Consider the following 26,562-nt stretch of genomic DNA (forward strand, 5'->3'; position numbering starts at 1 on the left):
ACTGCTCCCTCTCATTCTCTCTCTCTCTCTCTCTCTGTTGTTATTGCTCTATTATTTTCTCATTCTGTCACTCTTTCATTCTCTCTTCTCTATTGCTCTCATCTCTCTCTTCCTGTCCTCCTTCACCCTCTCCACTTTCTCTGGGCTCTGATGGAGGAGACATGAAGCCGTAAGAATCATCCCAATTCCCTGTGACTCTGCGGGACTAATGCAATTAACTGAACTTGTGGAGGGGGGGGGGGGGGGTTGAGAAATTCACCCCTAATCCAATCATTCAGGCTGAGAGAGAGAGAGAGAGAGAGAGAGAGAGAGGATGTAAATGTGTATACACCAAGCTGAAATGAATATCCAGCCAACAGTGTTAATTATAGTCCTCTCTGTGCAGTGGAAATCCTTCCTCATCAATGTCTCATTGGCTAAAGCAGTTACACTGCGTCCTCAAACACGCAGCTCTGTCCACTGTGGATATGAAAGACTTAACGTCTGGTCTCTTTCCTCCCTCTGCTTTCTGCACACACAGCACACACAGTACACACAGACATGGACATGTTCTCACTGTAGAAGAAAGATTCAGAGGCATGAAACTAAAGCTGAGCACTGAATCTCCACACTTCCCAGGTGGTTGCTAGGTATGGCAAGGTGGCGGCAAAATGTAGCAAGTGGTTGCAAAGTCTTTCCTTTGGCATCCTGGGTGGTTAAAAAGGTGTACAAGAGTGGTTGCTAGGTAGTTGATATTGTATCCCTGGTGGTTGCTAGGGTGAGACTTGATTCTGTTAAGAATTTCTACATTGGTTGCTATGGTATTCCTTGTAGTTGATGACTGTGGCAAAGTAGCTACTGTGCTGTTGCTGGGTGGTTGCTATGTGTTGGAAAGTAGTTGATAAAGTGATACTAGGTGGTTGCTAGGCTTTCCAAGTTTGTTACTAGGGTTTTCTAAGAGGTTCTTTTGGCATCTCAGGTGGTTGGTATTGTGTTTCTGAATTGGTTGTTAAGTGGATATTTTAGTATTTCTGTTGGTTACTAGTGTGGGGATTGTTTTGAGAACCGCTGAAGTGGTTGCTGTGGTTTTTCAAGTGGTTGCTGGGTATGGCAAAGCGGTTGTAAAATTGTGGCTAGTTGGTTGCTAAGAGAAGGACTGGCGCCCCATCCAGGGTGTATTCCCGCCTTGCGCCCAATGATTCCAGGTAGGCTCTGGATAATGCTTACAGATAATGAATGAATGAATGAATGAATGAATGGTTGCTAAGGTGATATTAAATAGTTGCTAGGTTTTCTAAGGTGGTTGTTTCAGTGGTATCTGTTGCCTCTTGTTACAAAAGTAATTCTGGACTGGATGCTAGGCTGTTGCTTGTCAGTTTTCAGATGGTTAGCAAAGTGATTTAAAAGTGGAGTTGTTGCTATGGTGAGGTTTGGTTCCTGTGAGAACTGCTTAATTGCTTGCTATGGTGTTCCAGGTGGTTGCTAGGATGTTGGTAACTGGCTGATATCATGTGGCTGGTGGTTGCTTAGCTCTTGCCAAGTTATTAATATAATACATTTTTAATTATAACTAATTATATAGTATTATGTGTTTAATTATTATGTTAAATTGTGGACATTGTGTGTTTTTCTTAGTAATATTTGAAATACTTACTAAATTTCAGCAGTCATTCCTAAACAGGTCTGTGTATGTTATATATATCTGTGTGTGTGTGTGTGTGTGTATGTGTGTGTGTGTGTGTGTGTGTGTGTGTGTGTAAGAGAGGGAGAGAGAGAGAGTCGGTGTTCTGCTCAGGTTCTCAGCAGCTTGCTCATCGCTAATCCAGGCCAACAGCTGCAGGTGTTCAGGACTTTAGCCAAAGGCTAATTAGCTTCATGAACACAGCTGATGTTGGTGTGTTTGGTGTGAGTTGCCACTCGTTTCAGTCCGGGAGTCCGACTCTGGAGCAGTTCCAGCTCTGCATGGGTTTATTCAGTACGTGGCCAAAAGTTTTCAGACACCTCCTCGTCTAGTGCTTCTTCAGAAATGGAGGATGTTTACTGGGCATTTGTTTTTTGCTGCAGTAGCAGCATCTACTCATCCAGAAGGCGTAGAACTAGATGGAGAAACAGTGCTGTGAGGATTTGATTGCTGCGTTACAACGTACTGTATAAACCGATTGGAACATATACATTTAAGATTGATATATGATCACTGATAAAGTGGCCCAAATTGGTGTTTACGTCACAATTGGCTCTCATAGAAGATGTTGACCTTCAAGTGCACAGCAGAGGACAACATTTACCAGCTGTGAGTCAATGGAGGGTCTTTGACTTTGAGGACAGACAGTTGAAGCCCTAAAACATGGCTGCAGTATTTCAGCAAAAGCTGCACGGCACTTGCCACTTAACCTCAGTATCATGCGAGGTCCAACAGTGGAGGAACCATCAACCAACACCCAGCTCAAGGCCACAGAGTGGCCAGCCACATGTGGTTGATCCGAGAGGGGAGAGATGCGTATCATGACTGGTATCGCAGCAATGATATGTCAGTGGGGAGCATCTCGCCCACCAGTACGAAAATGAGCAAGTGCAACCGATTTCAGCAGTACACCATGTGACGTACCCTACATCAAACAGCTGTAGACCTGCATCTGATCAAAACCACATAAAGCTGCTTCTCCTGGTTGCAGCGTTTGGGTGCTACGGGCCGGTGGTGCTGGTGTGATGGTTTGGGGAGCATTCTCTGGGTATGCCCTAGGACCCTTAGTCGTCCTACCACAATCCAAATTTAAATATGCAGATGACCTGACACTAAATGACCAGGAAAGTTGTCACCTGAAGCATGTCACCACTTTTCAAAATTGGCGTCAACTTAGTAATTTGGAAATGAATGAAGTGAAAACGAAGGAGATGATTTGTGGCAGTAGAGGGAACACCAGTTATCACCAGCTACCAGCGGAAATTAAGAGGATGACTATAGAGGTAGTTAGCTGTTTTAAATATCTTAGGACACGTTTGGACTGTTGTATAGGTTTGAGGAGAACTGTGGGTTTAGCTCCATGAAAGCACCAGTGGTTTCAGACTCGTAATTGTCACATTCTCTGCTTCATTGCTTCATAACTTTTTTTTTTTTTTTTTTTTTTTTTTTTAAGATATCCACAAGATTAAGGTGTCATATGAAAACTGGAAATGTGATCTTTCCATTGGAGTTGTGTAATTTATGTATATATTTATGCAGATAGGGCGGCACGGTGGCGCAGCAGGTAGTGAGTGAGGTTGTGAGTTCGATTCCCGCTCCGGGTGACTGTCTGTGAGGAGTGTGGTGTGTTCTCTCTGTGTCTGCGTGGGTTTCCTCCGGGTGACTGTCTGTGAGGAGTGTGGTGTGTTCTCTCTGTGTCTGCGTGGGTTTCCTCTGGGTGCTCCGGTTTCCTCCCACAGTCCAAAAACACATGTTGGTAGGTGGATTGGCGAATCAAAAGTGTCCGTAGGTGTGAGTGAGTGTGTGTTGCCCCGTGAAGGACTGGCGCCCCCTCCAGGGTGTATTCCTGCCTTGCACCCAATGATTCCAGGTAGGCTCTGGACCCACCGCAACCCTGAACTGGATAAGCGCTTACAGATAATGAATGAATGAATGAATGAATGAAGACAGATAATGAGAAATCTGCCTGAAGCTAACCATGTGAAATTCTTATTTTTAAAAAAATATTGTATGGCGTTTTCATCTTATGTTTTATAAAAGGGAATGCACATTTATCTTGCAATACCATTTAACGGCCAGAAGACCATTAATTTAACGCCTTATTCAAGGTGATTGAGCACTGTTTGACACCATTTTTGACACTTTAAAATAGACAAAATATGTGTTTTTTAAATAAATATTCAAAGTGTCCCTTTACACAAAAACCCAACTATTTTAATTTATTCCAAGTATTTAGAAAGTAATAATCATTCAAATTTGGCAATTAGCTATTTTTCAGAAATTCTGAAAAATAACTAGAGCCAAAAAGGATTACAGCAGATCTATCTCATTAGGAAACTGTGTGAGTTTGAGGTTAGTCAGGGTATTACAGAGCGAGCACATCGCTCCCCAGTGGAGAGTGTTTTGTGTTATAATATGACAGTTTGGTTCGGGAACTTCAGCTGAAAGAGTAAAGGGAAGCTTATGGGAACAGAGACAATGGGTAGTAAATTGGTAGGCAGAAAGTGTATGAAAAATGTATAAAGGCATCCAATATTGTAGAGGATATATTACACCCTCCTAACTCACAATTTGAGGGCGGCACAGTGGTGCAGTTGTCACACATTGTGGGTTTGAGCCCGGCTCCTGGTGACTGTCTGGGAGGAGTTAAGGGGTGCCCTCCCCGTGGGTTTCCTCTGGGGGCTCCGGTTTCCTCCCATGGTCCAAAAAAGTGGATTGGTGACTCAAGTGTCCATGTGAGTGATTGTGTGAGTGTGTGTCGCCCTGTTAAGGACTGGCGCCCCCTCCAGGGTGTGTTCCTGCCTTGTGCCCAGTGATTCCGGGTAGGCTCCAGACCCACCGCGATTCTGAATTGGAGAAGGGTTACAGATAATGAATGAATGAACCCACTATTTGAGCAGAAATAATCCAAGAGCCACCAGGAATATTCATAAGTAGTTTTTACCAAACGCAGTGGAAATCATTAATTCTTTGTAACTACAATTCCTTTGTCAGGTGTTTTGTTTGTGTTTGTTGTAGGTGTTTATTTGCTGTCAGTGTTTTTGATGTCATGAGTGACCAAAGATGAACTTCCACACTGTGGACAATAAATGTATTCTATTCTATCCTTGAATGGTGAATACTGCAGAGACCTGTTGGTTGACCATCTGCATCCATGTCTTCAGGAGGTCTTTCCCAACAACAGTGGGGTTTTTCAGCAGGACATTGCCCTGTGTAATCGAGCTCGGATCATTCCCCAACAGAAATGGTTGAAGGAACACGACAATGAGTTTTCCGCCCAGCCTTGGCCCCCTAACTTGCCTGACTGCACCCCCTTTGAACATGTTTAGGATGTGCTGGAACAGCCGGCCGCCATCCACTCCCGCTATCCTCACCCACAAAACGTTCACCGACTAACGGAGCCAGGATTGGGCTAGAGGGATATCAATCTCCCCAACAGTGGGCTGAGGTGACACCACTGGGAGGAGCTGGAGTGTTTTTGTGACCTACAACTTATCACTGAATATCAGTACCTGGCTGACTGCCATCAGATCTTCACAGCATCACTCATATTGACTCTATCTGGCTTTTTCATCATAATCTTAGTGCACTCTCCGTGAAATCTGCAGTTTCTGGGTCAAGAATTATCATAGATTAATAACATTGCCATGATGAATAATTAATGGCACAGGTCTCAATCTTGTTTTATGAGGAAAACACCCTCACACACAAACACAGGCTTCCGAGGGATTTCCGTGGAGAGAAGCGCTTTAAGAATCCGTTTTTCACGAGCACAGCGTCGTGCAGATCACTTGACGAACTGGAGACGCACTTAAAGCCTGAACACAGAGCTGAGCCAGAGATTAGAGACCAGCGGACTGTTCCAGAAATCTTCACTCACTGTAAGCTCTGCTTATTCCAGACAACAGACGAGAGGAAGAGAGGGAGGGAAAGAGGGAGGAGAGAAGAAGAGGAAGAGTTCAGGCTTGGCCAGTCTCTTAAGCGAAAGCAGCCAGATTATTTATCCCTGTTAAATTGTCTCTTCACTTTCACCCAACACTGTTGAACACACCTACCAATGCTGAACACACCCAACAAACTGCTGAACACACCCACAATGCTGAACTCACCCAATGCACTGCTGAACACACCCAACAAACTACTGAACTCACCTAATGCACTGCTGAACACACCCAACACACTGCTGAACTCACCTAATGCACTGCTGAACTCACCCAACAAACTGCTGAACTCACCCAACACACTGCTGAACCACCCAATGCACTGCTGAACTCGCCCAACACACTGCTGAACACACCCAGTGCACTGACCACACCCAGAACACTGCTGAACTTACTCAATGCACTGAACACACCCAACAAACTGCTGAACACACCCACCACTGCTGAACACACCAACACACTGCTGAACACACCCACCACACTGCTGAACTCACCCAACGCACTGCTGAACTCACCCAACAAACTGCTGAATTCACCCAACACACTGCTGAACCACCCAGTGCACTGCTGAACTCACCTAATACACTGCTGGACTCACCCAACACTCTGCTGAACACACCCAGTGCAATGAACACACCCAGCACACTGCTGAACTCACCCAATGCACTGAACACACCCAACAAACTGCTGAACACACCCACCACTGCTGAACTCACCCAACACACTGCTGAACACACCTAACACACTGCTGAACTCACCGAACGCACTGCTGAACTCACCCAACAAACTGCTGAACTCACCCAACACACTGTCGAACACGCCCAATGCACTGAACACACCCAACACACTGCTTAACTCACCCAACAAACTGCTGAACACACCCACCACTGCTGAACACACCCACCACTGCTGAACACATCCACCACTGCTGAAATCACCCAACACTGCTGAACTCACCCAATGCATTGAACACACCCACCACACTGCTGAACTCACCCAACACACTGCTGAACATACCCACCACTGCTGAACTCACCCAATGCACAAAACACACCTACCATTGCTGAACACACCCAACACACTGCTGAACACACCCACCACTGCTGAACACACCTAACACACTGCTGAACACACCCACCACTGCTGAACACACTGCTGAACACACCCAACAAACTGCGGAACACACCCAACACACTGCTGAACACACCCAACACACTGCTGAACTCACCCAACAAACTGCTGAACACACCCACCACTGCTGAACACATCCACCACTGCTGAACACACCCACCACTGCTGAACACACCCACCACTGCTGAACTCACCCAACACACTGCTGAACACACCCACCACTGCTGAATTCACGCAACAAACTGCTGAACTCACCCAACACACTGCCGAACACACCCAATGCACTGAACTCACCCACCACTGCTGAACTCACCCAATGCATTGCTGAACACACCCACCTCTGCTGAACACACCCAGTGCACTGCAGAACTCACCCAATGCACTGCTGAACACACCCACCACTGCTGAACACACCCAATGCACTACTGAATTCACCCACTGCACTGCTGAACTCACCCACCACTGCTGAACACACCCAATGCACTGCTGGACTCACCCAACACACTACTGAACACACCCAATGCACTGAACACACTCAGCACACTGCTGAAGAAACCCACCACTGCTGCACTCACCCAATGCACTGAACACACCCAACAAACTCCTGAACACACCCAGCAAACTACTGAACACACCCAACAAACTACTGAACACACCCAAACACATCTCAGAATTTACCCAACACACTGCTGAACACACACACACCACTGCTGAACTCACCCAACAAACTGCTGAACACACCCAATGCACTGAACTCACCCAACACACTCCTGAACTCACCCAACACACTGCTGAACACACCCAACACACTGCTGAACACACCCAATGCACTGAACTCACCCAACACACTGCTGAACTCACTCAATGCACTGAACACACCCAACAAACTGCTGAACACACCCACCACTGCTGAACACACCCAACACACTGCTGAACACACCCAACGCACTGCTGAACTCACCCAACGCACTGCTGAACTCACCCAACAAACTGCTGAACTCACCCAACACACTGCTGAACACACCCAACACACTGCTGAACACACCCAACAAACTACTGAACACACCCAACACACTGCTGAACACACCCACCACTGCTGAACACACCCACCACTGCTGAACTCACCCAACAAACTGCTGAACACACCAAATGCACTGAACTCACCCAACACACTCCTGAACTCACCCAACAACGCTGAACTCACCCAACACACTGCTGAACACACCCAACACACTGCTGAACACACCAAATGCACTGAACTCACCCAACACACTGCTGAACACACCCAACGAACTGCTGAAGTCACCCAATGCACTGCTGAACACACCCAACACACTGCTGAACTCACCCAATGCACTGCTGTACTCACCCAATGCACTGCTGAACACACCCACCATTGCTGAACTCACCCACAACTGCTGAACTCACCCAATGCACTGCTGAACACACCCACCACTGCTGAACTCATCCAATGCACTGCTGAACACACCCAATGCACTGAACTCATCCAACACACTGCTGAGCACACCCAATGAACTGTTGAACTCACCCAACACACTGCTGAACTCACCCGACACACTGCTGAACTCACCCAATGCTCTGAACACACCCAATGCACTGAACTCACCCAACAAACTGCTGAACACACCCAACGAACTTCTGAACTCACCCAACACACTGCTGAACACACCCAACACACTGCTAAACTCACCCAACACACTGCTGAACACACCCAACAAACTGCTGAACTCACCTAATGCACTGAACACACCCCAATACACTACTGAACACACCCAACGCATGGCTGAACACACCCAACACACTGCTGATTTCACCCAATGCACTGAACACACCCAACACACTGCTGAACACACCCAACACACTGCTAAACTCACCCAACAAACTGCTGAACACACCCAATGCACTGAACACACCCGACACACTGCTGAACACACCCAACACACTGCTAAACTCACCCAACACACCGCTGAACACACTCAACGGACTGCTGAACTCACCTAATACACTGCTGAACACACTCAAAGCACTGAACACACCCCACAGTGTTTCTGCCTTTTCATCCTTCCCCATCTTCCTTCTGTTTTATAATTATCCCTTTAAAACAATTACCCTTTTTTTGTAATGTTTGTCCTCCCTCCCTTCCTCTCTCTCTCTCTCTCTCTCAGGATTACCCTGAACGGTATGAAGGTCTCTCGGCCGGATGTGCGGATTGGGCGGTACAGGATGATTAAACACGAGAGGGACAAGCACAATGAACCAAACCCTCAGAGGTGAGTTCTTTGCTCAAAGCTGAATTAATTTTTATGTTTTATTAAAGATGTTTATTCCATTTTAATACTTTTAACAGTAATGATGCTCCTCTGTGGATGTGTTATGACTCTAAGGTAGTGCGTCCCTCTTGTATGTAAGGATAAATGTAGCTCTGTGCTGCCGGTCCCAGTTGTGCCATTGCACCTCCTCTGCCTCGGGAGAACAGAGAACCGTAATTGGCTGTGTTTAAAATGGAGGAATTATTGATTTCCCTCCTCAGTTCGGTCAGTGCAGTCATTTGGTCAATTGATGAGCACCTAAATGAGCCTGCGAGGGGGAAAGATGTAGATCCAGCTAAACAATCTTCCCTGTGCTCTGGCAGATTGGTAGCTCTATCCTGTGTGAATAGAGATGTGCGTGGATCATGCCGTAGCAGTGAGTAAATTGGGGGAAAACCATACAAACATACAAAGGAGCTTTAAATGAAGGACGTGTGCTTTTTTTAAGGCCGCTTGCGTGAGTCATAAAGAATGGAGCAGAAGAACAGTGTCCTAATGTGAACTTGCCTTCAACTTTTTCCTTTTTCAGACCCGATGGAGCTGTTAGAACTAGTTTCATTCCCTTAAATCTATTTACAACACACAGCAGAGAGTTTAGACACCCACTTTCTCACAGTTTTTTTTTTGTTTTTTGTTTTTTTTTTTACCCTGAAATGAAGGGGAGTTTGCTCCCTTTTTCAGCATTCTCAGCTTCTACTCTTCTGGGAAGGCTTTATATATGTTGCTAGAACATTGTCGTGGTGTTCGATGGCAGCCATGGGAGCAGGAATGAGGTCAGTTAATGATGCTAGATGATTTGTGATGTTGGATCCCAACTAATTTCAAGGGTATTGGATGGTGCCCTGTTCCACTGCTCCACAGCTCAGGATTAATACCCCTCTAGACAAGACTTGGCATTGAGCATGGTCACCTTAGTCTCTATCTTCATTTCCTTGACTAATAGATGCTGGACTCATCCACTGCTCTGTGGTTTTATGTGCTGCTGCTTTGGTATCTCTGCAAGTCAAGTTTTACTCAGGAACAATACTATTACTCATAGGTTACGTGTGCTGGGAGTTCATAAGGCACATTATTTAATTCATTCATTGTTTGTAACACTTATCCAGTTCAGGGTCGCTGTGGGTCCAGAGCCTACCCGGAATTCCTGGGCGCAAGGTGGGAACACACCCTGGAGGGGGCGCCAGTCCTTCACAGGGAGTCACACACACACACACACACACAGGGGAAACCCACGCAGACACAGAGAGAACACACCACACTCCTCACAGACAGTCATCCGGAGGAAACCCACGCAGACACAGTGAGAACACACCACACTCCTCAAAGACAGTCACCCGGAGGAAACCCACGCAGACACAGAGAGAACACACCACACTCCTCACAGACAGTCACCCGGAGGACACCCACGCAGACACAGAGAGAACACACCACACTCCTCACAGACAGTCATCTGGAGGAAACCCACGCAGACACAGTGAGAACACACCACACTCCTCACAGACAGTCACCCAAAGGAAACCCACGCAGACACAGGGAGAACACACCACACTCCTCAGGGACAGTCACCTGGAGGACACCCACGCAGACACAGGGAGAACACACCACACTCCTCACAGACAGTCACCCGGAGGAAACCCACCCAGACACAGAGAGAACACACCACACTCCTCACAGACAGTCACCCGAAGGAAACCCACGCAGACACAGGGAGAACACACCACACTCCTCAGAGACAGTCACCCGGAGGACACCCACGCAGACACAGGGAGAGAACACCACACTCCTCACAGACAGTCACCCGGAGCGGGACTTGAACCCACAACCTCCAGGTCCCTGAAGACACTACCTGCTGCACAATTGTGCCACCCCATAGGGGGCATTAGCATCCACTAAATATTCAAGTCAACTCATTGGCTGTATTGGCTACATCTTTGTATTGATCTCTACTACATGAGGAAGCAGTGGAGTAGAGCAAGCAGTCAACAATCTGGCAGCTTCTCTCTAAAACTTTTAATGAGCTGCTATTTTAAAATCTGAAGACAAAGACTTTACACCAAAATGGCTGTGATTAGCAGAGTTTACAGAGAGGTTCACAGGTAGGGGATTTCTCCTTGTTTTAATTCTGGAAACAAACAAATAAATGTGGGTTTAGTTTACATGGGGAAAATAATTAGCTGCTATTTCAGCGACTAAACAGTGACACACTGGATAAAGGAACTGGGTTTGAGTGACCGTTAGCCACCTACATTTCTCTCTCTCTCTCTGTTAGATTGTCAAAGGAATGTGATTTTGCAGCTGTTTATTTGTGTGAGGCAGGCGTGGGTGCCTAGGACACAGAAGCTGCATACATGTGCTTAGATTGTGGTGCTTTAATACACACAATCGAGAAAGAAAACCAAAGAAAAAGGGTAACTATTTAAACACTGATTAGCAATGTGGAACACCCACAAAAACAACAATGAACAACTACAAACACAGGCTTAAGAAAGGACCCAAGACAAAGCACACCTGAAGACAACCAGAGACACAAGACAGGTGGCACAACAAAAGGAACACAAGGGCTGGACGAAACAAACACATGGCCAAACAAGACCCAAGTCAAGTATTTGATTTCTCCACTCCTGATGTATCTGGAAGTCTGGTTAGACTCAAAGTGAGTACACTTAGGATGACCTCATGTTACTCAGTCTAGAGCTGCGATGCTGTTTGGTGGAGTGATCAAGTGGAGTGAAGGAGGTGATTGCAACAACAGTCGACTCCAGAAATAGCAGAGTCACAAAGATTAAACCCAGCAACAACATGAATGATGGAAACATAAAAAGACCTGGATCTACTTCATGGCCTTAAAACTTGAACTTTACCTCCAGCTCCAGTGTAGGAGTCTCTTTAAGAAAGACAGCTGCTATTTGATGTTTATATACGTACCATATATATTTTATACCAATGTTTGGTGTTCACTGAGAAGACTTGTCCTCCCAGCCCCTAAATGTCTTCCATGTTGTATTTGGATTAGGACACAACTCTTTACACAAAGTTGTGTCTCATCCTTTGACTAGGGTTTGATTGTTTGCCGTCATGTGGAGTTAGGAGTGTATTCTGAGCTGGATTTGACCGGGTATTTATGGACATCAGTGGATGAAGTTAAAAAAAGAAAGATGGTTCCATCTCTTTGAATTTTGGGTTGTGTTGATGGATTGTTCTATGATGAAGAGAAAGCACAGAGGAGCATCAAACTGCAGAAGAATCTCAGAGAGAGGAAAAGAGGGGCAGCGAGAGAGAGAGACGGAGTGGAGCTATTAAAAGTTGGGGAATGGTCTTTTCTCTGCAATGAGTCCCAGCTCAGCTCATCTCAGCAGAGAGTGGATCGCTCTTTCTTTCTTTCTCTCTCTCAGCATCACTCTCACTCTCCACTCGGCCTATATTTGCTATTTACTCTCCCCCTTCTTTCCCTCTCTCTCTCTCTCTCTCTTTCATCTATTCTCTTCCTGTCTTTCTCTCATTCATTTAAGACATCTCTCTGCTCTGATCTAGTCTGATCACTTCGTATCTCTCTCTCTCTTACTCTCTCTCTCTCTCTCTCAGTGACTGATTCTGATAATGGAAATAATGAGCTCTCTCCTCTCCGTTAGCTGAGTGCTCCATGTTAAACTCCTCTTTACTGGAGGGAGGGAGGGATGGAGGAGTGGCAGAGAGACGGGCGTCTGTCTGTGCTGACAGTAATGAACTCCATCCAGCAGCGCTGAAGTGGCCCGCTGTCACTGACAGGCGGTTTATTTGGGTTCCATCATGCTTTGAGATAATTATCTACCTGCGGACCCTCCTGCTACTCCCACCAATAGAAGCTCACTGTCAAGCTCAGAAATATACCACATTCTCTATATCACATGCCTCATGTTTCCTATCTTCTAGATAGGACTTACTGTTATTGTTTGTGGTCTTCGGGTGATCTCTTGGGATGGAAGGCATCTTTGGGTGCTCTCCTGGGATGGAAGATGTTTTTGGGTGATTTCCTGGGATGGAAGATGTTTTTGGGTGATCTCCTGGGATGGAAGATGTTTTTGGGTGATCTCCTGGGATGGAAGATGTTTTTGGGTGATTTCCTGGGATGGAAGATGTTTTTGGGTGATCTCCTGGGATGGAAGATGTTTTTGGGTGATCTCCTGGGATGGAAGATGTTTTTGGGTGAGGTTCTGGGTGGGAAGATGTCTTTGGGTGAAATCCAGGTCGGGAAGGCTTCTTTCTGGAGAAAGGATGTCTGAATTGGGGTGTCCCTGGCCCCCTGATGTCAGTGCCGACCATGAGACAGCACCTACACGTCCCCTAGAACATACTTCAGGTTTTGCAGATTCCTGCCCATCTCTTGTGGAGCCTTCTTCATGTGCCGGAAAGTCTCACTCAACTTCACACCACCAGCTGACAGCTGAGAGCGGGCTATAACTAGAACTGCTTTTTCTTCACTTTCCTCTCACTGTACTTTGTTAATATAGCTCTTAACCTGGCATTATAGACCATTATAGACACTCATAGCTCTTTAATTCTTCATTCCTTCTGGTCTATGTTTATAAACTGCACTTGTTTTGCTCTGGTGTTAACCAGAGGTGGATGGGTTCTTCTGTTGATTATTGGTGAGTTTTTCCTGCCACTGCTGCATTGGCAATGCTTACTTGAAGAGGTCTTTGAGTGAGATCCTGGGTGGAAGATGCCTTTGAGTGAGGTCCTGAGTGGAAGGCATCTTGGGGTTAGGTCCTGGGTGGAAGTCATTTTAGGTGAGGTCCTAAGTGGAAGCACGTTTTGAAGGAAATCCTTGGTAGAAGACATATTTGCATAAGATCCTCGGTGAAAGATGTCTTTGAGTGAGATCCTTGGTAGCAAGAAGATTGGCAGGTCCTGGGTGGAGATGTCACCTAAAGACCTCTTTGTGAAAGGTCCTGAGTAGGAACAGCTCCTGGGGTAAGGTCATGAGAGGAAAGATGTGTTTGGGCAAGGTCCTGAGATGGAAGATATCTTTAGTTTAAAATGCTCTGACTGGTCTAAAGCCTGATTTGGAGGGAGTGCTCTTTCCATAATCAATCGATTTTTGTGTCAGTGTGACTGACCCCTAATCTTAGACAAGAGGCAAACTGCCCAGACCTCGCCAGACTGAAAATCAGCTCAAAATCACATACTACAACCCTGGTTAAACACAGAAAGATACATTTGAGTTCATGTTTGCAACAAGAAAGCACTGGAATGGAGGAAGGCCTGGGTTAAATGTCTTAATTCTGAACACAGTACACAGTGCCCTCTGGTAAAACAGACCTTTGTATATGTAAACACTGCCTCTTTCATTTCGCCAAGACAAAGGTAACCCACTCTGTCTGAGGTAAGGCTGTATTAGCCAAATGTCACTTTACAAATGAGCAGGACTGGCAGGGGCTTTAATTATGGTTCATCAGAGGTAATAGTCAATGGAAATTGCTCATCAAAGAGTGTAATTGTAATTTTCATTATGCTTCCACTTTGCATAACTGTATTAATGGTCAATTAAAAGGCTTTACCATTCTGCTGTTCTCACGCAGGCAGTGGGTGATGAAACTCAGCTCTGCCTGGTGTTACATCTCTGCTGTTCTATATTTATAGTTTTTGGATTGCATTCTCTTGCAGTAGATGCTAAAACAGGACCCAAAGCTAGAGTCTTAAGCTACGTAGCTATTGGCCTCCATATTGACGGGTACACTATATGCCCAGAAGGGCTGTAAACACCTGCTTATCCAACATTTCTTCTGAATTCAAAGGGAACTTGTTCTCTTTGTGGTAACTGAATCAACTCTTCTACGAAGGTTCGAGTTTAGAACATTTTTGTGAGGACTTAATAATAGTCATGCGAGCCGTTGATAGCTGTTGACTGTTGATAGTTGATTTGCTCTGGATCTAAATCACCATTCCACCTCATCTCAAAGGTCCAACTGCCTGCTGAGAGCGTTATACCATTCTAGCCAACAGCTGGCTTTGAGCATGGTGACCTTTGACCCACGTGTAGCTTCTCTAGGTGTGAATCCCATTTGTTAATTTCACACATACCCCTTGTTTTCATTAACATCTCTCCCTTCAGGACGACCCTCAAGAGCCTGATACATCATCAGCAGCTTTACCAGTCTGCAGTGATCTCAGAGGATTCTGCTGGATATAAACATAATTAAATTTAAAGCATCATATGCCTTCAAAACCGTTGATTAATCCTGTATTATCACCCACTCTGAACTGGATCCAGTAGCTTAATTAAGTACCTTAAATATTGCAGTAGACTCAGGTGCTGTAATGGAATTCCATCACCATTTAAGTTGGAACTTAAATTTACAGCTAAATACCGGGACATCAGCATTCTACTAGCAATGTTTTCTCCTTGTTTTGAAGAAAGGGTCATAACACACTGTATTATTTTAGTTTAATGTAGCATCAATGTTTAGCATAGTTTTTAAAGGAGAAAATATTTACATTCCATTGGATGCTGCGAAGGGTCTCTCTGGTGATTAACAAGGCATTCATAACCCTTCATTTGAAGCATGCCCCTGAAAAAGGGTATATAGTCATCCACATTGGCCCTACCCCTCTATCCCAACAAGAATTGGGACACCCCTAACCCCTAGGCATAAGGGAGGGGCAGGGCTAAAGGGTGAAAGGGATTCACCATAGGGTTCCCATTTGTTGTTGTGCTTTTTTATGGAATATTTTACAAACTGTAAGTGCACCTTATAGCACTGATATTCATTAACTATAAGGGAAGGTTTCTGGAGGTTTATCTCCAGAGCTAGTCCAGCCAGATCCTGTTCCATTTCTCCAATAAATGCCTGTTTTTTCCGAATCAAACTAGCACAGTTACACTTCCTATCACTTTGTCTTTTTTAAGAAGTCCTAAGTATGCTGTCAGCTGGTCCCTAGCTGGAGGATGAACTAGCTATTCACAAGACACAGATGAAGATCCATAGTCAAAGTGGGACTGAATCAGAGCCATTGTGTTTAACGCCTGTCCTCTGTTTCTCTGACAGATTTCTGCTCATTCTCCTTCGTCAAGACGCGATAGACTGGAAGACACAGCTCCTTTTAAGCTCTGATTCATATATGACCATTAGCATTACAAAGGAAGGAGAGAAAGAGAGAGATGGAGAAGGGGAGTGAGAGAGAGAGAGAGAGAGAGAGCTTTTTCTCAAAGATCACCCTTGATTTTTTTTGTAGGGGGGTGGTGGGGGTTAATTCAAGATGGCTCCTTGTGCATGATAAGTGGTTTAGTCTTAGCTAAAATGCTCTAAGAAGGTTGAAGAGCCCTTAGATGTTGATGACGATGGCTGTCTGTTTAAGCAGCTGGAGTAGACAGCATGTGTGAATTTCTGGTTTCTCCTATGTAGGAGTGTGTGGCTGGCCTCCTGTTTGATTAGGGGTGTAAGAACCTCGGCTCTGCTCCATTAGAGTTGATTACAGCAGGAGTCTGTCATATCTTAATCATGGACTAATTCTGAGGGCAGTCTATTAGATAAACAAACATCTTGTAGTGTCCTTAATCACAGGCTTGAAAGCCTGCTTGCGGAAAATGCCATTACAAGGGCTGTACAATCCAGAAAGATTGTTCATTTGCTTGGAGAAGTGAATACTTGCAGGCACAAAGATTCAGTCATTCATTGTCTACTGTTAGTGAGCAAAAACTATGTGATTTGGACAACAGCAATGTACATTTCACCGCTGCCCAAACCTCCATAAATATTGACATGCCACAGAAGTAATTGCAGTTTATGTAGTTCCCAGGTGGTTCCCAGGGTGCCGTTGCTAAAGTATTACTTGGTGTTTAATGGATCAGTATTAGAGGTTATCTCGTTTAAATGGCTGGTATGGTATCCCGGGTGGATGTTAACGTTATTGTTAGGTGGTTGCTATTATGTCCAAAATTAGACTGTTAGAGGATATGTTAGTATGTTTGCTTTGGTATTCCATGTGGTTGCTAGGTTGATGTGCACTGTTTACTATGATGTTGCTTACAGTTTGCTGTATTTATTGCTGGTGTTTGTTTCCTTGCAGCTAATAACACCCTCCATTTGTGGAATCATGGCCAAAGTGCCTAGCAGGCTGGTCTAGAGAGGCGATTTCCCTTACTCTCTGACTGATTTAGTGACTGGCCTGGCTCCATTTTGCTAAAGTTATTGTTGTGTCATCTGGGTCTGTGGCTTTGCTTCAAATATTGTTGTGAAGGTAAATAGTGTGAAGATACACAGTGGTATAAAAATGTTTGTTAAACTCAGCTGTCCTGCAGCACAATCCCCCACTTGCTGCCTAACACAAGATCCACTAAACTATAGCTCCAATATCCTGGTTAAAACCCAGCTTCGGTTTGTGGTTTGGTCAGTTACAGGACGTTAAATTAATTAGATGGGCCCAGAATTTTAAAAAGATGTGGACAATAGGATGAAGCTGAAACTTGTTATTTTATATTTGTTTGTTTGGTTGCTAGGGGAATAAAGCTTTCCACCTTAAATTTCCAAACCGTTGCTGTTACACTAAAGGGCGGCACGGTGGCGCAGTCACACAGCTCCAGGGGCTTGAGGTTGTGGGTTCGATTCCCGCTCCGGGTGACTGTCTGTGAGGAGTGTGGTGTGTTCTCTCTGTGTTTGCATGGGTTTCCTCCGGGTGACTGTCTGTGAGGAGTGTGGTGTGTTCTCCCCGTGTCCGCGTGGGTTTCCTCCGGGTGACTGTCTGTGAGAAGTTGGTGTGTTCTCCCTGTGTCTGCGTGGGTTTCTTCCGGGTTACTGTCTGTGAGGAGTGTGGTGTGTTCTCCCTGTGTCTGCGTGGGTTTCCTCCGGGTGACTGTCTGTGAGGAGTGTGGTGTGTTCTCCCTGTGTCTGCGTGGGTTTCCTCCAGGTGCTCATTGGTAGGTGGATTGGTGACTCAAAAGTGTCCGTAGGTGTGAGTGAATGTGTGTGTGTGTCTGTATTGCCCTGTGAAGGACTGGCGCCCCCTCCAGGGTGTATTCTCGCCTTGCGCCCAATGATTCCAGGTAGGCTCTGGACCCACCGCGACCCTGAACTGGATAAGGGTTACAGATAATGAATGAATGAATGAATGTTATACTAAATAACTTTTTTGAATCCATAAAGAGCCCTGCTAGAGGTGTCCTCAGGAGGGAAAAAACACATTAGTAGGTGCATTGGTGACTCAGACAGTCACCTGGAATGGGTCTCGAACCCACAACCCGAGGACCCTGGAGCTGTGTTACTCTACATTTGTCTGTACCACAAGATCACAGAATAAATAACATATGTAAACTAAGACATTGATATGAAGCACCAAAGGTATCTTATTATGAAGGTATGTATTTTGGACTCCCTGTGAAGGACTGGCGCCCCCTCCAGTGTGTATTCTCGCCTTGCGCCCAATGATTCCAGGTAGGCTCTGGACCCACCGCGATCCTGAACTGGATAAGGGCTCCAGACAATGAATGAATGAATGAATGTATTTTGGACACCACCTTCTCATTGTTGACACCTGTGTGGCAAACTCTATGCCGCTGAAGGCAGCCTGGTACAACTACGCTTGCCTGGTTTATGTTCTACCATGCTTTTTGAATGTTTAGAGCGCCAACGCTACAAGCTCTGAAAGCTCAGACCCATATACAACTGTAAAATAGCAGATTACATCTAACACTGCAACTGCAAAGTTCTTCCCTGGTTTAATAGGTGTCCCAACTTAGGCCACCTGAGAATGAATGGATTTGCCTAGAGCTAGTGAACTCCAGGATGACCCCTGAATGTGTTTAATGTGAGTGTCAGCCTGGGGTCCTATCTGGTGTCCTATCCCCTATAATAACTGCATGCTGCGGGTTCGTCCTGTAGATAAAGACCGAGGAGAACGAGAGAGTGGGAAAGGGAGAGAGGACAGCGATGGGAAGGTGGTTCTGCTCCACAGGCTCTGGTACTGTTTGCCCACTTGCTTTTTTTTCTCTTGATGAATGTTTACCCTCTCTACCACTCTGTCACTGCCATGACTGCCTTTGTTTGGTCACTTTAGCGAAAGAGCAGCAGCCTCAGTAATGAGACACCACACTTGCCAGAGGAAGGCAGTGGACTATTAATCAACATTCCTCTGATTAGTTAGCACTTCTGCACACCGGACTTCATGAATATTAACTCCGGTCCAATATGAGCCCTCTCATACGCGCTAATGTCATTCAACCTGTGGGCATAAATCATCGGCTTTGGACAGTCTAGCGGCACTAATAGGCTTTGCAGGCTTGCCCGATGATATGGAAGTTGATAGCTGGGTATAAATCACCCCAGGCTTTGGGAGGACTCATTTAATGCCGTTCGCCTTTGTTGTGGCTTCTACCACAGGTTCCAAGTCAATTAAGCGGAAAGTCTTCAGGCAGATGTCATTTTTTAAGAACTTTTTCTGGCACTGAATAATAGCAGGGCATAGGTAGTGGTCCCTAACGTCCCAGCTGACAGGGATGTGTGTTTCAGCTGTAGTACAGACCTAGTGGTTAAATGAAGGGTTGCAGGTTCAGTCGCAGGTCAGTACTGCAGGGAAATGGAGTTCCCTGAGGACTCGAGCAAGGTACTTAATCCCTGGGTGTGCTGACCCCACTCGCCACACACTGCCCTCACAGCATTGCCTGTAAATGAGAACCTTCTCCTTGTTCTTTCAGTGCTGAAATAAAGGAAACTTCCTAGCAAGCAACCTCTGAAAATCCTGACCTTGATGTCAAAATCATCGTTTTTACAGAGTAGGAGTACAAAATGTCTAAAATGATGCAACTTGGTGTTAAGCTAGCTCCCACTAGAGGTACCCAGCAGGCTGAAAACTCTGAAATGTTGGCTGAGAAATGATCTGCAGGCCAGTGCTTACCAGTCCAGACCTTGAGAACCCCTAAGACAGTTTATATTCCTGCCTTTTCCCCAGCTCTCAGCATTTCGGCAGGTAGTCAGTGTATGTGATTGCTTGGTTCATTGTGTTTGGAGCTAAGATAAAGGAATCCAGACTGTTTGTGGATCCCTGAGGTCTGAATCAGGAATCACTGCTACAGACAAGTAGACATTCTGTCCAGAATTGTAGAAAAAAAAACTTTTTTAAAGCAGACTGTAAAACATTAGTGTTAGATGATTTTCTGTGGCCTGCAGTTTGTTTGGAACAGTGGTTCTTTACAGACAGAGTTGCCAGATTGGGCTGTTTTCCACCAATTTGGGCGCATAGTAGCAGGAGCAAAGGGCAACATCTTTTTTAAATGATTTCCATTTGTTTGTCCCTAGTCTTAGTATTTTTTAGATCATTTTTTACAAGAAATATAAAAAATGGTTTTAAACACATCAACAGTGCCATCTGACGACTGACTAACATATCAAAAGGCAATCCAGAGAGTGGCGAGAGAGCTCAGAAATGTATTATCAAAGTCAGGCTGATGGCTGTGTAATTTACCTAATTATTAAAATGTTGACAGATGTTTGAGACGAGTGCCATTTTAGGCTGTCAATCGGAGTTTGATCATTTTTGGCGAAGAACTAAAGAAGCAATCTGGCAATGCTTTCCACAGACCTTACCCTGGAGTACCACTGCCCTGTAATGTTTCTGTCCTGCTCTAACACAGCCAGCTGACTTCAGAATGGGTGTGTTTATGTGTTTGTTAATTTCAGCTTGAGTGTTTCTCTAGTTCTTTACTGTTCAACGTCAGGAGAGAATGTGATGAGAAATGTCTATGTTTAATACTGTGGTTGAATTTTTATTTATATATCGAATGTTAGATCCTCTTTTGTAAGTCGCTTTGGATAAAAGCTTCTGCCAAATGCATAAATGTAAATAAATGTAAATGTATTTCTGGTGTTTACATGCTCAGTTATTAATACAGAATGTGTATCTTTACTATTGCTTAATATTTCTCCAATAACTGTCCACTGGTGTGAGTGTGTGAGTGACTGGGTGAGTGTGTGACATTGTCCACTGGTGTGAGTGACTGGATGAGTGTGTGACACTGTCCACAGGTGTGACTGGGTGATTGTGTGACAATGTCCACTGGTGTGAGTGTGTGAGTGACTGGGTGTGTGAGTGACTGGGTGAGTGTGTGACATTGTCCACTGGTGTGAGTGACTGGATGAGTGTGTGACACTGTCCACAGGTGTGAGTGTGTGAGTGACTGGGTGAGTGTGTGACACTGTCCACAGGTGTGAGTGTGTGAGTGACTGGGTGAGTGTGTGACACTGTCCACAGATGTGAGTGTATGAGTGACTGGATGAGTGTGTAAACAGTCCATATGTGTGTGTGTGTGTGTGTGTGAGTGACTGGGTGAGTGTGTGACACTGTCCACAGGTGTGAGTGTGTGAGTGACTGGGTGAGTATGTGAAACTGTCCACAGGTGTGAGTGTGTGAGTGACTGGGTGAATGTGTGAAACTGTCCACAGGTGTGAGTGTGTGAGTGACTGGGTGAGTGTGTAAACAGTCCATATGTGTGTGTGTGTGTGTGTGTGTGTGTGAGTGACTGGGTGAGTGTGTGAAACTGTATACAGGTGTGAGTGTGTGAGTGACTGGGTGAGTGTGTGACACTGTCCACAGGTGTGAGTGTGTGAGGGACTGGGTAAGTGTGTGAAACAGTCCATATGTGTGTGTGTGTGTGTGTGTGAGAGTGACTGGGTGAATGTGTGAAACTGTCTACAGGTGTGAGTGTGTGAGTGACTGGATGAGTGTGTGAAACAGTCCATATGTGTGTGTGTGTGTGAGGGACTGGGTGAGTGTGTGAAACTGTCCATAGGTGTGTGTGTGTGTGTGTGTGTGTGAGTGAGTAACTGGGTGAGTGTGTGAAACAGTCCATGTGTGTGTGTGTGTGTGTGTGTGTGTGTGAGTGAGTAACTGGGTGAGTGTGTGAAACAGTCCATATGTGTGTGTGTGTGTGTGAGTGAGTGACTGGGTGAGTGTGTGAAACTGTCCATAGGTGTGAGTGACTGGGTGAGTAACTGTTGCCGGTTGATGGATTGGTGCTCTGTCCAGAGTGTTTTCCTGCCTTGTGCCCAATAATTCCTGCTAGGCTCTAGACACACCACACCCCTCATCAGGATGAAGTGGTTATGTGAGATGAAAGAACGAGTTGACTTCATGGTTGTCATGGTGAAAAATGTGTGTTTAATGTTTTCCAGGGAACACATCTTAATATATTCTTGTTTTATCTGTCTTAGAGTATGAGAAACATGTGATTAAAAACCTAATTACATAGCTACCATCCAGTTTTTGTCTTTAAAATCTGATCTTGGCTTTAATCCAATATAAGAAATGGATCTACATGACTGTTCGAATAATCAGATAACTGCTGAAATCTGATAACGATTGTATTATTGCTGCACATGTCGCTTATGTTATTATAGTCACAAAGGAACAGAGTTGGGACAGATACAGAGTGATGATCGTTTGTGGGGTTCCTCAGGGTTCCATTCTAGGACCTTTATTGCTCTTCTTGTACATCGGTAACAGGAAGGGCACTGCAGAGTTTGATCACTGTTTTCGTATGCTGTTGGGGATAAAAGTAAGGACACAGAGTCCAGCCTGAGGAGAGAGGCTTTCACAGTGAAGGATCGGTTGTTTTATGAATATCACTGCACAGAGACAGAGTGTGCTTTATTGTTCTTGGAATACAAAGCAGAGGACTGTTTACTTTTCCTGTAACACTGAAGTGTTCCCGTAAAAAAAATAGGTGTTATGTATGAATTACATCAAGACCGTGGAATATGTGGCTACAAAAGGATTGCATCTAGACAAGCTGTTAGCTAGCATGGTAAAGTATTTGGACATAGAGACCTCGAATAATCTGTACTCAGGCTATGCTCCATGATGCTGTATCATTACAAAATGCTGAAGGTCAGGCTGCAGAAAGTACAGAACGAGCTAGCAAGGATTATGTACTTAGAGAGGGTCGAAAGCAATAGCCAGAGGGGATGTGGAGAGTGTTGATTCCAAGTTGACCTCAACAAGATTAGACAGATTTTTCATAGTTTTAGCCTCATCTTTTTTAGCTCCCTACAATTTAAGAACTAATTTGACTCATTTTTAAAACATATATGCAATGAATTTGAAAGCACTGGAGCTGCATTAGTTTGTTTTCCTTCAAGCACCAACCCAGAGGTGTGTACTGCACTGCTATTGGCAGCAAAAATCAATGAATAAATTACATTTAAATTTTCATTAACATTAACATAAACATTAACATTTAAGGCATTTAGCTGATGCTCTTATCCAGAGTGACTTGCTAGAGGCAGAAGGTCACTGGTTTGAGCCTCAGGACCAGCTAGAAAATGGAGGAAGTGAAGAAACTGCACTGTCACCTCCCACAATATGCCAAATCTCTAAACACACACTGCAGCATTTAGGAAACTTTGGTCACCTGGAAACACCTGGCCTTCAAATTCAACTTCATGATTCCCAATTAGTACTTGGATACTATACTCCTGGGTTCAAGTCCCGCTCCAGGTGACTGTCTGTGAGGAGTGTGGTGTGTTCTCTCTGTGTCTGCGTGGGTTTCCTCCGAGTGACTGTCTATGAGGAGTGTGGTGTTTTCTCTCTGTGTCTGCGTGGGTTTCCTCCGAGTGACTGTCTATGAGGAGTGTGGTGTTTTCTCTCTGTGTCTGCGAGGGTTTCCTCCGAGTGACTGTCTATGAGGAGTGTGGTGTTTTCTCTCTGTGTCTGCGAGGGTTTCCTCCGAGTGACTGTCTATGAGGAGTGTGGTGTTTTCTCTCTGTGTCTGCGAGGGTTTCCTCCGAGTGACTGTCTGTGAGGAGTGTGGTGTGTTCTCTCTGTGTCTGCGTGGGTTTCCTCCGAGTGACTGTCTATGAGGAGTGTGGTGTTTTCTCTCTGTGTCTGCGTGGGTTTCCTCCGGGTGACTGTCTGTGAGGAGTGTGGTGTGTTCTCTCTGTGTCTGCGAGGGTTTCCTCCAGGTGACTGTCTAGAGTGTGGTGTGTTCTCTCTGTGTCTGCGTGGGTTTCATCCGGGTGACTGTCTGCGAGGAGTGTGGTGTGTTCTCTCTGTGTCTGCGTGGGTTTCCTCCGGGTGACTGTCTGTGAGGAGTGTGGTGTGTTCTCTCTGTGTCTGCGTGGGTTTCCTCCGGGTGCTCCGGTTTCCTCCCACAGTTCAAAAACACACATTGGTAGGTGGATTGGCGTCTCAAAACTGTCCGTAGGTGTGAGTGTGTGTGTTGCCCTGTGAAGGACTGGCGCCCCCTCCAGGGTGTATTCCTGCCTTGCGCCCAATGATTCCAGGTAGACTCTGGACCCACCGTGACCCTGAATTGGATAATGGTTACATGAATGGATGATGGATACACTCCTATGCATTTGAATATGTAACATGGCCTCATTACGGAAAAGCCTCCATCTACGCGTTTGATGGTTGTGTTTTGAACTTGTCATATCTGTGTATATTTGATGCTCTGTAAGAGATAATCATATAATAGCTGTGTGTAGTGAAAGGAATCAGTTTTGAGGAGAGAGAACATGGTTTTAAGTGCTGTGTTTCATTTTACAAGTGTTTTGTGGCTTTTTGACAAAGTAATATACTGTTTTGGATTTACAGTTTTGATCAATTGAGCCAAGTTTCTGGAAACATTTGGGAAAACCTGTAAATCAAACACAGCCATGCAATCTCCAAAAACACTGGCAGAGGAATGGGGCAAACTGACAAGATGAGGGACTCTAAACTTTGTACTGTCAGAAGATGCCACATCTCCCAATTGAGTTCATGACATCTCTGCACTGCCTCGGCTTCCCCAGTCAACTTGTTGTTATCATAAAATGGAGACACCCAGGAGGGTAGTGACTTTTTTTGCAACCTGAGTTCACACAGTTCCTTTCATTCAATTTCATTCATTGTTTTTTTAGAGGGAACAAATAAAGGCAAAAATCTAAAAAAAAACAAGAATTTGGAAACCCTGAAAGTGCTGATGTCACCTACACTACTTACATTAGCCAGATGTGTTTAACAAAAGTTATACCAAAAGCCTCCAGCAGGTGTCAAAAGCTATGTTCACACAGCAAGTGAAAGTGACCCAATCCTGATTTACTGAACAACTCTGGAGGCTTTGTTCTGCTCTTCACACAGTCTTTGTAAAGTGTCCTACACTAAATTGCCAAAAGTATTCACTCGTCTGCTGTCCCACGCATATTAAATTGAGTGACATCACATTTTTAATCCATGGGGTTTAATATGATGTTGCCTAACCCTTTGCCACTATGACAGCTTCAACTTTTTTGGAAAGGCTTTCCACAAGGTTTAGGAGTGTGTTTATGGGATTTTTTTTTACCTTTCTTCGAGAAGCGCATTTGTGAGGTCAGACACTGATGTGGGACGAGGCCTGGCTCACAGTCTCCGCTCTAATTCATCTCAAAGGTGTTTTACCAAGTTGAGGTCAGGACTCTGTGCAGGCCGGTGAAGTTCTTCCACACCAACCTTGCTCATCCATGTCTTTATGGACCTTGCTTTGTGCACTGGTGCACAGTCAATTTAGAGCAAGAAGGAGCCGTCCCCAAACTGTTCCCACAAAGTTGGAAGCATGAAATTATCCAAAATCTCTTGGTACTGTGAAGCATTAAGAGTCCCTTTCACTGGAACTAAGGGCCTAGCCCTACTCTGAAAAACAACCTTGAACAATAATCCCCTCTCCACCAAACTTTACACTTGGCACAATGCAGTCAGACAACAGCCGTTCCTCTGGCAACCGCCAAACCCAGACTTGCCCATTGAATCTCCAGATGAAGAAGTGTGATTCACCACTCCAGAGGACAAGTTTGCACTGCTGTAGAGTCCAGTGGCAGCCTGCTGTACCTCACTGCATTCGATGCTTTTCATTGGCTTGGTGATGATAGGCTTGTATGCAACTGCTCACCCATGGAAGCTCATTCCTTGAAGCTTTCTACACACTGTTCTTAATCTAATCTGAAGGCCACATGAAGTTAGCGATTGACTCTGCAGAAAGTTGCCGACTTCTGTGCACTGTGTGTCTCAGTATCCGCTGATCTCTCCCTGTCATTTTACGTGGCCTACCACTTTGTGGCCGAGTTGCTGTTGTTTCCAAACTCTTCCACTTTGTTATAATACCATTAACATTTGACTGTGGAATATTTAGTAGTGAGGTTATTTCATGACTGGACTTGTTGCACAGGTTGCATCTTATCACAGTACCACTCTGGATTGCACTGAGCTCCTGAGAGCGACCCATTCTTTCACAAATGTTTTTAGAAGCAGTCTAAATGAGTGACAGAAACCCAATTTTCTTTGACCTCAATAATTTGAATTAAAAAGAAATTGTTTTGTACGGACAGACACAGATCAAACAGATTCAGATTTCCTGGCAGAATGAAATGATGAGAAATGTCCAGATGGACTGACATAAAAGTGGCACAAATTCCGACCTGTACCTTTCATACAGAGTCACACTGCTGTGTACGGAGCACATCCCAAAGTGACCCAGATCTGAACTGAAAATGCTGTTCACACTGACACACCTGTATTGGAT

The 26,562-nt window shown here is 45.1% G+C and overlaps 1 protein-coding gene across 2 annotated transcripts in view; it reads left to right on the forward strand.

Moving 5' to 3' along the window:
• b4galt2 (UDP-Gal:betaGlcNAc beta 1,4- galactosyltransferase, polypeptide 2) overlaps window positions 1–26,562 on the forward strand; it is a 207,017-nt gene that overhangs the window by 171,214 nt on the left and 9,241 nt on the right. For both annotated transcript variants that reach the window (XM_066681709.1, XM_066681712.1), the window contains exon 6: window positions 8,919–9,023. In XM_066681709.1, coding sequence (XP_066537806.1) covers window positions 8,919–9,023 — 105 coding nt within the window. The remainder of the gene's footprint in view (window positions 1–8,918; window positions 9,024–26,562) is intronic.

Source organism: Hoplias malabaricus, chromosome 9 (assembly GCF_029633855.1).
Source record: "Hoplias malabaricus isolate fHopMal1 chromosome 9, fHopMal1.hap1, whole genome shotgun sequence".
Classification (NCBI taxonomy): Eukaryota; Metazoa; Chordata; class Actinopteri; order Characiformes; family Erythrinidae; genus Hoplias; species Hoplias malabaricus.